General features: G+C 46.7%; 1 protein-coding gene across 1 annotated transcript in view; it reads left to right on the top strand.

The window, feature by feature from the left end:
• Nucleotides 1-14,718, top strand: part of TIAM2 (TIAM Rac1 associated GEF 2) — a 1,049,207-nt gene that overhangs the window by 730,912 nt on the left and 303,577 nt on the right. Inside the window, exon 16 of the mRNA XM_063917712.1 lies at nt 4,930-5,190. Coding sequence (XP_063773782.1) covers nt 4,930-5,190 — 261 coding nt within the window. The remainder of the gene's footprint in view (nt 1-4,929; nt 5,191-14,718) is intronic.

Below are 14,718 nucleotides of genomic sequence, written 5' to 3'. Positions count from 1 at the left end.
TCCCCACACCTGTTATAGAGCGTCAGTAGTATTTGTTAATACTCTTTGTCCCATGGGGAAGCTTTAAACTACACTACACTATACTATAGAGCAGAAGGGGACTATTCAAAACTATAAAACTTAATCTGTGCACACTATTTGAATGATTTATGACTCCACAAGATATCGTTAGCTCACACAAACTGGTATTATTGAACCTAACATTTTAGTGTGTGAGAGATATCTGTAGCTATTCAGCATTCTTCAACATCATTTTTAGTTTATGAGAGGCTGTGAATCTCTAAAAAACCACAGTACAGAAAATTATTACTATATATTCTCCTGTCTGCTAGATATCACCAGCAGCGCTGTTGTTCAGTGTACTAAATATCTTTCAACACATAATAAGGCTGACTGCCAAGAATTATAGCTGAGATTTAATAGCAACATTAGTTGTGAATCTTTCTACATTTAGAGTAACACAGACTGAATTAACAGTTACCAATAAATGATACATTTATGTACACAATAAGTAGACACAATAAAGACACTAAGGCTTTTTTAAAACTCTATCTCTATATTCAGTTTTCTCTTTAAAGTTTCACATTGTCTTCATCTTTTCACGATTATACATGTTTTTAACAATATTTCGCATAAATGTTTTCTTTGTCAAGTGTGATATACTATCCACTTTTTAGGATATCAATAAACGTTATATTTTAAATCCAAGTGCACCATTAAACATATTGCTTTCTCTCTTTGTTTGTCCGTCTACGCTTGCGCCTGCGATTACTTGCTGATGTCGGATAGCTGTCTGTAGCAGACACTGAAGAGCCATCATGACCGGACTCGGAACCAACCCAGTCAGGGTCCGCAGAAGACTCACCAGACACTTATGCAGTTCCCTAAGTCCGAGAAGCCCTCTCGCTGGATATGGCTGCCTACGCTTAGTCCATGACATCTTCTCCAATCCTGTGCACGACACCTGCAGACATAGGAGAGGAAACTCCCAACATTTCCCACACTGTGGGCATTAGACGACCCACCACTAGATGCGCTTGCCACCGCTACGGTGACTGCAGGCACCATAGCCTGAACTAACCGGGCAGTTATCGCCGCAGCATAAGCCACATCCCCGGAGAACTCCCCATCGGGCCCGGTGGTAGGGAGAGGGACCAATGCTGACACTACAGCAGCGTAAATGGAAGACACCCCTGTGGTGTCTAGTCTCTGCCCCTGGCCAGACTGCTCCCCCCCCCCCCCTTTGTAGCCTGCATACATCGCGTACACACCTCACGCCTGCCAGGTGACCTGACCACCTCCGCATAGGACCGAGAATCTAGAAAAGTCGGTCCAGCCCCACCCCTATTGTGTGAAGTAGGTGCATACACTCTCGTTGAGGCCCTATCCAAATCTCCCTGCAGCGGCTCCAGCTCCTGAGAGGAGCTGCTAACACTATCAGCCGGTCCCTCACTGTCCTCTATATGGTGCTGGGGTCTAACCTGACTGCGTGCCCTAGCATTGTCAGGGCCTCCCACATGTGACCCCTGTGTCCTCACACTACCACTGCCACTGACAGCACTGCCTCTGTCCTCTAACAGGCGCCCGGTGCCCATAGCCGAAACTCCATCACGGGAGACCAAGCTCCCTCACAGCACAGCTCCCAGCCACGTGACTGCGAGGAGGATCCCTGCTCGCCCCAGAGCACACAGCCGCCCCCACTGCGTTGCTGACTCCAGCGCCTTTCCCCGCCCGGGACCTGTGACCAGTGGAAGTCTGACCGCTGCCGTCAGTGCCCAGGTAGAGGTTGCCGCAAGACTGCGCCCACGTCTCACAGATCCAGAGAGGCCGTGTATCGCGGCTCGATCCCGGGGACATCCACGCCCCTCACCCTAGTCTCAGCCGGCTCGCTAGCACCCGCAGGGGAAGCCCGCAAGATCGGACACCCACTACTAGGCCCAGCCCCGCCCGCGCCGCCCACCATGACAGCTGCCCCAGCACCCATGAGGTAACTGGCGGGCAGAGCCACAACTCTGCGCGGCCTATCCAACGCTCACCCAGGTACAATCAAAAGAAAAGGAGGACAAGGGAGATGGGAGAGACCAGTAAGATGAGCAAATAAAATAGGATAAAGATTCAGTAAGAAAGAAAGAGAAAGGCAGAAAAGAACAAGCTTAAACAGAGAGATCAAAGGGGAAAAATCAGTCAGAAATAAAGAGAAAGGCACACAAGCTCAAACAGTATACTGTAAAACCTCAGTACTTCTCTGTCCGGGTGGTCTTCAGGTTGCCGACTGTTGGGATCCCGGCGCACAGTATACCGGCGCCGGAATCCCGACAGCCGACATACTGACAGTTTTTCTCCCTCATCCCTCCACGACCCCCTCCACGACTCCCTCCACGACCCCCCTGGAGGAAAAATAAATAGCATGTCGCGCGTAGCGCGCCACCGTCCCCCGCAGCCTGGCGAGCACATCGAGCCCGCAAGGGGCTCATTTGCGCTCGCCACGCTGTCGATATGCCGGCGGTTGGGCTTCCTGCGCCGGTATGCTGGTCCTCAGGAGCCCGGCCGCCGGCATACCATACCACACCCATCTGACCAAACGTCTCAGGAGAAAGAGACTGAGGGGCAGATTTATTAAGCTTGGTGAAGTGATAAAGTGGAAAGTGATAAAGGACCAGCCAATCAGATCCTAACTACCATGTCGCAGGCTGGGTTTGAAAAATGACATTTAAGAGCTGACTGGCTGGTCCTTTATCACCTTCCAATTTATCACTTCACCGAGCTTAATAAATCTGCCCCTGATTCTCTAACAAGACCCTAGCTTAACTTCACACAAGTACAGCCCCTTCAAGCTAAACCAATCACAGTCCCCTAGCAACTTGGTTTAAACACTCCCAATTAAAAGTTAACCACTGGTGTGCCTAAAGGAAGCCTGAGTACACATAGCCGGTAGATTTATGACACTCCTGTCATATATTAATGCCCTTTCTCTAGTAGGAAGGTATATAATGGTAGAAGAGGCTAAGCATGTACCAAAATGTAATTGCTTCATATGCTTAACTAGTATACATACAGTATGTGAATTTAAATGAACACAAACGCTTCTAATATGAAAATATTATTTGTATTTTGTATACTTTTAATAACATAAATAGTAAAGAACCTGGCATGAGCTTTAGAGTTAAATATGTAAGCGTATTCCAAACCTCAGTGCAGAATTACTGTCTGCAGTTTGTTACATATTCAAGGTTGAGCGTGAATTGGACATGTGCAGCAGTTTTATCACCCTTTTAGACAGCGCTGACCTACAGTTTCCAATGTGAGAGCAGTGGTACATTAGAATACTGACATGGGGCCTAATTCAGTAAGGATAGCAAATTCTGCTAATTAGCAGAAAATATGCTATCCTTTGGATCGCATGCTGGGGGCCGTCTATCGCTGGGCAAGGCCGCCCAGCATGCTGAACGGAGCCTCCCCAACTTCAACAAGCAGAAATTGCGAAGAGTTCGCAACTTTTGCTTGTCAGCAGAAATTGAGGAAGCCTCCTGCCGGCTTAGCTGCGGCCGCAGGAGATTCACCACCATCTTCCTGATCGCGGCAGCTGCATGTGACTTCACACAGCCGCCGAGATCACGCCCCCGTTCGCTTATTGCGATCCAACCTGAATTAGGCCCATAATCCACCAACAACATGAAGTCTGCATTCCAACATCAGTGAAGGCAGGGGGTCGGCACTTTACTGATTGGATGACAATTATTCCAACACTAGCATTTACTGAACACAAGACACTTGGGGAACCTAACAAAAGTAGTCAGAAGTGTAAGGCTAAAAGCCTGCTGACTTATTTTCCTTATGCCACAGACTGACACAAGCAGGGACAAGCCGAGCACTAGATGCACTGTAGAGAGGCAGAGTTTCTGCAGTGCGGTCTCCTGTAGCAGTCTGAATAGACATTGCATGGGAGTGGTTTGGCGGCTCCGTTATGTTGGCTACCTCAGTAATGCTTTATGTCAACCTTTGATGGGGAAGGGGGTGTATGCGAGGAGGAGTAGAGGTGCTTGTACCAAGTAAAACCGATTCCCTGACCTATCGTGTGCTGTTAGTGTGAGACATTGAGAGCAGTTAGCAGGGGAACAGTATAGAAACCAGTAGGGGTCTCTACACATAGTAGTTTCTACTTCCTAAAGAACTTGAAAACAGTTTTCCAACTAAACTTGTAAGCCTTCTGCAAATATCAGTGCATAGCTATTGTCTACTTGAAGTACTGTACTGCATATTTTATTAGCTAATAGATGAAAGTAACTTTGAGGAGAAAATACATTTTAGGTCACAGTAGGGAAGAAAGTGTGAGAAAATTACATTTAAACTGAAACCGTAAACTTAAACAGCAGAAAATCAAAAGACTTATAATATTGTAATCAAATTTGCCTACTCTTGCTAAATTTTTTGAATAATTGACTAGACCAATGGTTCTCAAACTGTGTGTCATGGTACACTGGGGTGCCACAGACACTTTCAGAAGTTCTAGGACCAATTCACATTAGGTATAGCCAATGTAATAGGCAAAACCAGTGCTGGTGGCTGTCAATCATAAAATATGTGGACAAACAGAAGCAAATCTTGTCCCTCACCACGCAATTAAACTTAAGGATGACATATAAACACAACTGACTTAATTTAATATTTTTTTCCAACTTTCTCAATAAGAAACTTTAGGCCTAGGAGTGCCGTTAAAAAAACATCTGATACTCTAGGGCACCATGACTCAAAAAAGTTTGGGAACCACTGGACTAGTCCCTTTATTGTTGTTGGGTTTTTTTTCCAGTTATTGCTGTAGTAAAAGGATACACTGTGAAAAACCTAAGTTTTATTTTCACAGTTTTAACAGAATGGTTTTATATGAAAACTCTGTGATGATACTTTTGCATTCAATCCTTTGTTCATCAGGGTTGCGGACTAAAAATGAAATCCTCCTTATTAATGGAGAAGCAGTTACAGACCTGAACTTGAGGAAAATGGAGTATTTATTCTCAGAGAGGAGTGTCTTGCTCTCATTGCGGACTTGTCATCTTGATGTCAAACCATCGCTAAGCTCCTCGTGGTCAAAAAATTGCATTGTAAAAGATCAGATGAGACCTCTACCACCACTCAACCAGTCTCAACTCTTGGAAGAGTTCCTGGATAATTTCCAAAGGAATTCAATGAAAGGTAATAATAATGTTATTATACCACATGCCACAATACAGTATTCAGTCAAAAGGTCGATTAACTGAGCACAATCGGTGGCAGCCATAACATTTTCAGTTATCCAACTTTTAAGGGTACTAAAGTTTCCATTTCCAGGACCGCACGTTAACAAAATATTTCTCAAAAGATCAATAATATGGCATTTGAAAGGAATCATATTATTTGTTAAGCATTTCAGAATCACTCTTTTTATTACAAGGCTCCTGTCTGTTACTTGTGATATTAATTCCCTGACATGATAAACATGGAAAATCATTACTTTCGTAGGTGACTCAAAATGCAGCATGCCGAGACATGGTCTGTGCCTCATTGTTTGTAATGTGCATCATTTTATTTCCGCACAGACGTTATTTTACAAGTGTAATAACCGTGTTTATGAGAAAGTTGGAGTGGGGAGCAATGTGAAAAATTGAGTTTGCCTAATACAGATGGAGCCATCTTTATCTTGGCCTTTAATATGCTTAATTGTGCCAGGGCAGTCAGATTTATTCCCCTGCTATAATGACTTGATCCCCTGATGTATTGTTCTCTCTGTATTGTATTGCAGCTGAGAACAATAGATGAAAGGCTTATGCTAACAAACCATGGTGTGCCTAGGCGCAGCAGAGAAGCCAAGATGAGCGAGGCTCCATCTATATGTTGCACTCGTTCATGCTCCAACAATGCCGTTATGTTTGTACGCAATTGCAATTGGGAACTTCTAGGCAATGGAGCTGCTAATGTCAGCAAGTAAAGCTGCCGCCCAAGAATGAAAAGAGACGCCCACCTACCGGAGACATCGCAAACTCATTCGCAACTGCGTACACATTTGCAGCCTATACGCAACTACGGGGAACATCGAGGCTAAGGGTTGGTCTATGGCCCCGCAGACTGGACAGTAGTGATGTATTATATATATATATATATATATTAGTGATGAGCGAGGTTCGGTTTTACTCGGTTTTACTCGGTTCTCAAAACGGCATCTTATTGGCTATCCAAAACACGTGACATCCGTGAGCCAATAAGATGCCGTTTTGAGAACCGAGTAAAACCGAGTAAAACCGAATCCGCTCATCACTAATATATATATATATATATATATATATATAAATATATATATATATATATATATATATATGCCCTGTAAATGGCCATGACACGCCTGCATTTTTCTAACCACTACCCGTAAACACCCCGTTAACACCTCCAAGCGGTTACTTCCTGCCAATCACTTTTCCATGAAATCCTCATTGTGAGTGGCACCTTAGTGCATGTGCATGAAGACCACAGCACATGTGCAGCTTGCCGATAACATCTCCATTGCGTACCATAGCATACATACATGAATTTGGACCTATGTGCGAAAAAAACAAAAATGTTGTCTCGGACTGCAACGTACAGCATATTGATTCATTTCCTGCCATGATAAAGCTTTCATTCTTTTCGATGTTCTTGCCTACCTCTAGTCATTACGTAAGCAGGACCAAAACTGGAAAGGGGGGGTTCCAAATACCGGAAAATGGACAATACCTGTCGTTCAGACAAATGACGGATTTAACCGATTTGTATGAATGTCAGTTTTTGTCCATTTTACCATTGTTAGGAGCAATAATGTTTTGACCTGTCCACTATCAGAGTTATGCAGACACTAGGCCTGATTCAGAGATGGATGCTGTATTGATGTCTGACGCAGTGGAGCACTTTTTCTACTGCGCATGCATTAAGACTAATTGTGCATTGGCCACGGTGATCTTGTAGTGATGGTCATAGGGAGGATTTATTTGCAAACTGATTGACAGGGAGCGATTGTCGGCTGTAACAGGAAGGGTGGGCACTGTTGCGACCATTTTGGGGGCCTGTTGCAGCTTGCAACTGTGATCCTGTACGTAGTTAAAATGGCTCCAACGTTTTACTTCTTATGGCCATGCTGCACTACTCTATAGGTACTCGAAAGGCGATGATTCACAAATGTGCATCCGATGGATGCATATTCGTGCACAAATGGCAGATCTGAGATGCCAGTTGGCGTGTCAATTCTGGTTCCAGCAGCTGCAAAATTTGCATATTTTCACACAACCGCTGAGTATGGAATCACCGCTGTGGTGGCATTTGCGATTTTGTCTGAATGAGGCCCACTGTTCCCACCAGACAGAGTGTGAGTAACTGTAGTGAGTGGACATTTGTGTTTCTCTGAAATACCCCTATTCCACTGACTTTTTGCACGTGAATGTGCATCAACCCAGGATTTTGGTTAGTGTCAAAGCACACCAGTGACGTGCGGTGAGGGCACCGACTGGTGAGGCACGGAGGCACCTTCACCTCCCCCCCCCCAACTACAATCTGTGTGAGGAGGGGCGGGCAGGGCTGTGTGTGGGGATCTGAGGGGGGGGGGGGAGGGCTATGGGGGGGCTTTGTGAGAAGGAGAGAGCTTTGTGTGGCACTGGCCCAGCATCATCATCATCATCACCATCATACACACACTACACAGCATTGCAAATACACACAGACATTGTACGGCAGCACCCACATGGGACCAACCAGCAGATAGATGAGGGCAGCAGGTGGGCAGACTGTACACAAGTCCCCTGGGAGCCGAAGCAGCAGCAGCCGTGACACAGCAGCAGCAGGAGCACCTCCGTCACACCGGCAGTAGCAGGGGCTCCGCACTCCCGCCGCCTGGTCACATCCATCACCGCTCTCCTGGCTCTCACCTTCAGCAGGGAGAGCTGGTCCAGGGCGATCCGGAGAGCCCTCTTGTCATCCATCGTCCCCACGCCGCCGCTCCCAGTCCTCTCCTGTGTAGCAGTAACTTCCGGGTCCCGCCGCCGCTTCTCCCAGCCGCTTATGTGTGATTGGACCAGCGGATCCAGTACTGGATCCGCTGTCCAATCACATGTGCCTCGCTGGCAGGGGCCTGCTTTCCCTGCCAGCGAGGCACTTGTATAAGTGCCGCATTCCCCTTAATTTCTAATGGGCTTTTACAGCCCAGAGCTTGGCCCCACCCCCTGCTATGTCCCCGTTCCCACAGTCTACAGGAGGCACTAGCTATCAGTGCCCCCCAAACTATTTAAACAGATTAAAATGATTAGAATAATATAAAGAGCATACATATGACACAGAATGTGTGTCTTATGTATCTTCTTTTTATTATTTTAATCATTAAGACAGGGGAGGCACTGCCTCCCCTGACTGCACGTCCCTGAAACACACTACCCAGCACTTTGTCCCTTGTCCCAGTCCCTGCTCTTTATCAGGGTTGTCTGAGACCTGTGAATTTGCTAGGTTATACAGTAGTTCTGTCAATTACCCGGGCCATCAGTGGAAAAGGGGTATACGTACAATGTCCTTAATGTAAGTGTTTCTAACTATTTTGAAATGAAAGAAAATTAAGCTAATTTCATTTTCTGCAGCAAAACCTTTTTTTCTCTTACATCCTAGAGGATACTGGGGTCCATTTAGTACCATGGGGTATAGACAGGTCCACTAGGAGCCATGGGCACTTTAAGAATTTGATAGTGTGGGCTGGCTTCTCCCACTATGCCCCTCCTACCAGACTCAGTTTAGAAAATGTGCCTGGAGGAGCTGGTCATGCTGAAATAAGCTCTTGAAGAGTTTTCTGCATTTTTTTCTGTTTGTTGTTTTCAGGCAAGGCTGGTTGGCACCAGCCTGCCTTCTTCGTGGGACTTAGGGAGGGGGGGGGGGACGGCCCAAACTCTTAAAGGGTTAATGGTCCCCTTCCCCGCTGACTGGACATTGAGCTCCTGAGGGACCTATTCGCAAGCACCACCATGGCGAGCATACAGTCCCGCAGCACGCCGCCACCCCTAACAGAGCCAGAAGAATGAATGTGAATACTAAGAAGAATGTGAGTACTAAGCTGGCGCCCCATCTAGTGGGACGCCGGCCATTATGACGGCATGAGAGTACGGAGACGCACGGCTTCTACATGGATTCTACACTGTACACAGTACCCATACTGGCACTGCAGCCTTAAAACAGTTTTCTCCATTTTAAGCACCAGATTCCTCAGCCAGTTTAAAAAAAGTGGGAACACCGCGTGCCATTGAAGGGGAGGGGCTTCACTATGAGAGGATCGAGCAGCTCACCAGCGCAATTTTACCTCTGCAGTGGACACATAGGCTGACATGACAGGAACGCGCAACTCCTCCAGTGTGACTCCAGATATCTCAGCAGTACCAGGGGGTCCTAGCAGGGGGGAGCAACTATTAGTGTACTAAGTCCCATATCAGGGTACTTAGTCTGCGACCCGGCTAAGCTTGGCATTAGCAATAAGGGCGCGGTGAAGGCTGGCTCCAAACATCTCTGTGTCTCCCTGAAGGGCCCTTTGTGGGTTAATTGTGCTTAACCTTTCCTGCATGTGTGTGTACTGTCACATTACATTATGTCAGGCAGAGAGTGTATGTCTTGTACCGCGGAGTATTCCTCTTCACCAGGGGGCTCACTACTGGGTACTCAGGGTTCACAGGCTAGCGGGACTGAACGGGAATGGATTAACTCTCTTAAGGGAATGATCTCAACTGTTTCTTCAAAACTGTCCCGCAATGAGAAAGAGATGCAAAACTTAAAACAAACCATGGAGGAGTTTATGAATATAGACTCAGTCCCCAAAACAGCATCTCAGTCCCCTCCCATTTGTCCTTAAAAACAATCTCTGGCATATATCCTGCAGTCTGCCATGTCAGACATGGAGGAGGGAGAGGTGGACTCAGATGGGGGAATGGGGGGGGGGGGGGCGGGTTGCAGCTCTGTCACAGGGAAAAGATGCTCTTATGGAGGCTATCAGAGATGTTCTGCATATTCCTGATAGTGTCAGAGGAGTGTGAGGAATCTTATTTTAATGTAAAAAAGAAGTCCTCAGTCACTTTTCCTGCGTCAAAGGAATTAGATACCCTGTTTGAAGAACCATGGGTTAATCCTGATGAGAAGTTTCAAATCCGTAAAAGGTTGCTCTCATCTTTTCCTTTTCCTTTGGAGGATAGGAAAAAATGGGAAAATCCACCTGTAGTGGACGCAACAGTCTCTAGGCTGTCACGTAAAATTGTATTGCCTGTTCCTGGTGCAGCCTCCCTGAAGGACACAGCTGATCGTAAAATTGAGACTACTCTCAAATCATTGTACACCGCTGCGGATCACTAAAGCCATTGCTAAATGGTCAGGTAACCTAATTGAGGGGTTAGATTCCTTATCTAGGGTGGATGTTGTCTTACTCCTGCAGCAAATACAGGACTCTGCAAACTTTATGGTAGAAGCCTTAAAGGAAATAGGATTGCTTAGCGCACGCACTATTGCTCTGGCGGTGTCAGCACGCAGGGGCTGTGGCTATACCAGTGGACTGATGATGTGGATTCCAGGAAAGACGCGAAAGGCCTGCCATTCGCAGGAGAGGCCTTGTTCAGAGATGAATTAGACAATTGGATCTGCACAGCTACTGCGGTTTAAGTCTACGTATCTTCTTTCCGCAGCCCCCCCCCCCCCCAACAAAGAAGACTTATTCAGCTTCTAAGTTACAGTCCTTTCGGACGGCCAATTTAATTGGCAAATCCAGAGGTGCTTCCACGTCCTCCAGCGACGCAATAGTTAAACCACAGAAACCAGCAACAGCAGGTGCTTAGGAACAGAGCTCACGCTCTGCTTTCTCAAAGATTTCAGCATGACGGTTGACCGCAATGCCTGGAAGGCTGTCAGGGAGCACGCCTACAATTCTTCAGTTAGATATGGTCAAATTCGTACCAGGATCCCTGGGCCATAAATCTTATTTCCCAGGGCTACAGACTAGAGTTCCAAGAGCTCCCACCTCACAGATTGTTCAAATCAGGCTTGCCAGTTTTACAAGAGGCAAATATAACTATACCACATGCCATCCAGAAACTGGTACAGATTCACGTAATTGTTCCAGTTCCACCTCATCAGTTAAACAAGGGATACTATTCTAACTTGTTTGTAGTACCTAAGCCAGATGGCTCGGTAAGACTAATTTTGAACCTGAAGTCGTTGAACCCGTATTTACAACTGTTCAAATTCAAGATGGAGTCTCTGAGAGCGGTGAACTCAGGTCTGGAGGCAGGGGAATTCCTAGTGTCTCTGGATATCAAGGATGCATACATTCACATTCCAATCTGGCCGCCTCATCAAGGTTATCTATGGTTTGCACTACAGAACTGACACTACCAGTTCCAGGCCCTGCCATTTGGTATCTCCATGGCACTGAGGGTGTTCACCAAGGTGATGGCAGAGATGTTTCTTCTCCGCAAACAGGGAGTGAACATAATTTTGTACTTTGTCAATCTCCTGATAAAAGCACCGTCCAGGGAGAGGTTGTTGGACAGCATTGCTCTCTCAACCAAACTTCTCCATGCTCATTGGTGGATTCTGAATCTTCCGAAATCTCACCTAGAGCCAACACGGAGGTTTCCATTCCTGGGAATGATACTGGATATGGAGTCGCAGAAGGTGTTCCTTCCATTGGAAAAAGCATTGGTAATCCAGTCGATGGTTCGGGATGTCCTGAAGCCAACCCGGATATCGGTGCATCTATGCATTCGTCTTCTAGTGAAAATGGTGGCCTCTTACGAGGCTCTTCAATATGGAAGGTTTCACGCAAGACCCTTCCAGCTCGATCTGTTGGACAAATGGTCTGGATCGCATCTTCACACGCACCAGAGGATCCGTCTGTCACCACAAGCCAGGATCTCCCTTCCGTGATGATTACAGACTCCTCACCTCGTAGAGGTTCGGAATTCAGAACTGGATTCTGCTAGCCACTGTCACAACTGAGGGCTGGTGACTGTGACTGGAAGCCTCAGTTGCAGGGGCTGCGGGTACCGGAATGTAGGAGGTGCGAGAGGACTTCTGGACATACGTAGAAGCTGTATACCAAATGCCCAAAGGCATGACCACGACAACAGGAATATCTTTAAGTTCTTTTATTAAATGAAAAGTCAGATAATGTGCAACCAAACAAAACAGTAACAAGTGAGTCTCTGAAATATTACTGGTTGTGACCAGTAATCTGAAGTATAAGTGGTATGCACTATTGTACTTAGAAGCACAGGTGAAGCATAAAGTGATGCTGGGGATTGTTGGTAAGCTTTGAGTGAAGCTGGGGTTCGCAGATAGAAATGCACTATTGTACTTAGTAGCACAGGTGAAGCATGAAGTGATGCTGGGGATCGCTGGAGAGCTGTAGAAGAAGCTGGAGAATGGCTGTTGGAAAGCCAGGGTTCAGACACAGGTGAATCAGGGTAGACTGTAGAGGGTTAATCACTGGAGAGTCGGGTTACACTGCAGAGTGTAGTCACCAGGGAGTCAGGCTGTATTGCAGAGAAAGTCCATGGGAGAACTGCACACTGGAATCACTGAAGACAATTGAAGCACTGACAACCTTCTGGGTGTGGATACAGGACATTTATACCCACAGGTCAGCAGGGATTGGTGGGCAATTAGGCTCCAGCACTGTCAGTACTGCGAATAGGAGGAACAATGTCATGTGACTGAAGTCCAACATGGCTGCGCCCATGCACAAACACAGAAGGGGAATAAAGTACTTTAAAAATGTAGCAATGACGGTGGAGGCCGCAACAGCAGAACTTCATGCGCCCACATGTGCACAGCGGCCACAGGGTCAGTCTCAGGAGGCATTTGGAAGGTAAATACTGATAATGAATTACCTGGATCGTGACAGCACCCCTTCCTTTAGGAGTGGCCCCAGGACACTTCTTAGGCTTGAGAGGAAATCTGGCGTGGAAAGCCTGAAGCAACTTGGGCGCATGGACATCCGATGCATTAGTCCAGGAGCGTTCCTCAGGGCCATAGCCCTTCCAATCAATCAAGTACTGAAGATGACCGTACCGGAAGCGTGAGTCCAGAATCTTCAGAAATGGAGTCAACTTGAGCTATAAGCAACTGGATTGCTAGAAGTCCTTCTTTACCTAAACAAACGGAAAGATCCGGATTGAATCCTGATGAACTTGGACTGGTTGGAACCAGAGGAGACTGTACCGGACTTATGGACGAGACCAGATTGAGTCCAGACAAACTTGAACCGGCTGAGACTGGCGGAGTCTTTGGACCTACGGATGGAACCGGATTGGGTCCTGAGATATTGGAATTGACTGGAGCCGAAGGAATCTTCAGACAGACAGATGGAAGCAGACTGAGTCTGAAGACAATTGAATCAGCTGGAACTGAAGGAGTCAGAATCCAGTTAGAACCGGAATGAGTGGTTTCCGAGTGTTCAGTTAGACCATCCTGGACCTGGTCCATGCTGGATGCCAACAGGGTGGTGCTCTCTGAAGACGGCAAACCGGAGTTCATAACTGCATCTGTAGCACAAAAATTTCCATCTGGGAACTTGGCTCTGGATACTTACCTTGGGGCTGAAACTTTGGTGACCCCTCCTGGGGTTGACGAATCAGACACCTCTCTCAGGGTTGTTTTCTCCAGCACCCCTCCTGGGGTTGACAGATCAGAAACTCCTTTTTGAGAAGACTCATATGCCCCTATTAGAGCTTGAACATTGGATACCCCTCCTGGGGTTGCAGAAAGGAACGCCCCTCCTTGGGCTGTAGAAATGAATGCCCCGTCTTGGGCTGCAGAAACAGACGCTCCGTCTTGGACTGCCGAGTTTGACTTCCCTCTGGTGAAGAAAGTCTTATTTAATCACTTTTGTTTCCCAGAATTGGAAATGGGGTTCCTGGTCACAGGACCCCAATTGTAGAATTGGGTTTCTCTTTGATCGACCTTCTTAGTGTTCCTGACCGGATTAGAAAGAGCTGAAGACTCCACATAGGAAGGTTTGTAACTATGAATGCTGTGATGTGGAGATCTAACACACTTCCTTGGCTTACGGAGAGAACATTCTTTAATAATGTGATCAGAACACACACAGTAGAAGCAGAGTTGAAACCTGCATGCAACACTTGCATTCCTCTTCAGAAAGTCTAGACCAATGCTTATTCCGGAACTTATCTTTTCTTGGAGCAAGGGGAAACAACTTGGACATAGAGAGATTGGCAGCTGTCGCATCTTTGTTCACAACAGACTGTGGGCAGGCTTTCATTGAGATGGGAGCAGAGATAATAGGAGTATCACTGAGGCACTTTGAAATAACCGGAGCGATGCTAGAGAGAAGGTCTTGTAACTGTTCCAACAGTTGATTGAGAATCCTTAAATATTCAAATTTACAAGCGACAGGGAACAGTGAGGACCGGGAAAAATGAACAGAGGGGATCATCCCCTCAACAGGAATGTATTTCACAAAAATGTCAGAGAGTTCTCTTGAATCAAATACCTGAAGAGGAGCAGAAACGGTAATAGTGGGTTGGGGATACCACCGAAGGTACTGCAGTCGGCACACTGGATGCCCCTGAACCACGGAGGGTTACTTGGATTCCATCCAGTCGGGTGGAAAGGTCCTGGAGACAGTGAATAACTTGACCCTGTGCAGCCTCCTGATGTTCTAAGCAGGCTGCAAGTTGTTGCTTCGAG

This window comes from Pseudophryne corroboree, chromosome 4, assembly GCF_028390025.1.
Source record: "Pseudophryne corroboree isolate aPseCor3 chromosome 4, aPseCor3.hap2, whole genome shotgun sequence".
Lineage (NCBI taxonomy): Eukaryota > Metazoa > Chordata > Amphibia > Anura > Myobatrachidae > Pseudophryne > Pseudophryne corroboree.
The sequence above is the reverse complement of the archived record's forward strand: the minus strand, read 5'-3'. Positions and strand labels throughout refer to the sequence as shown.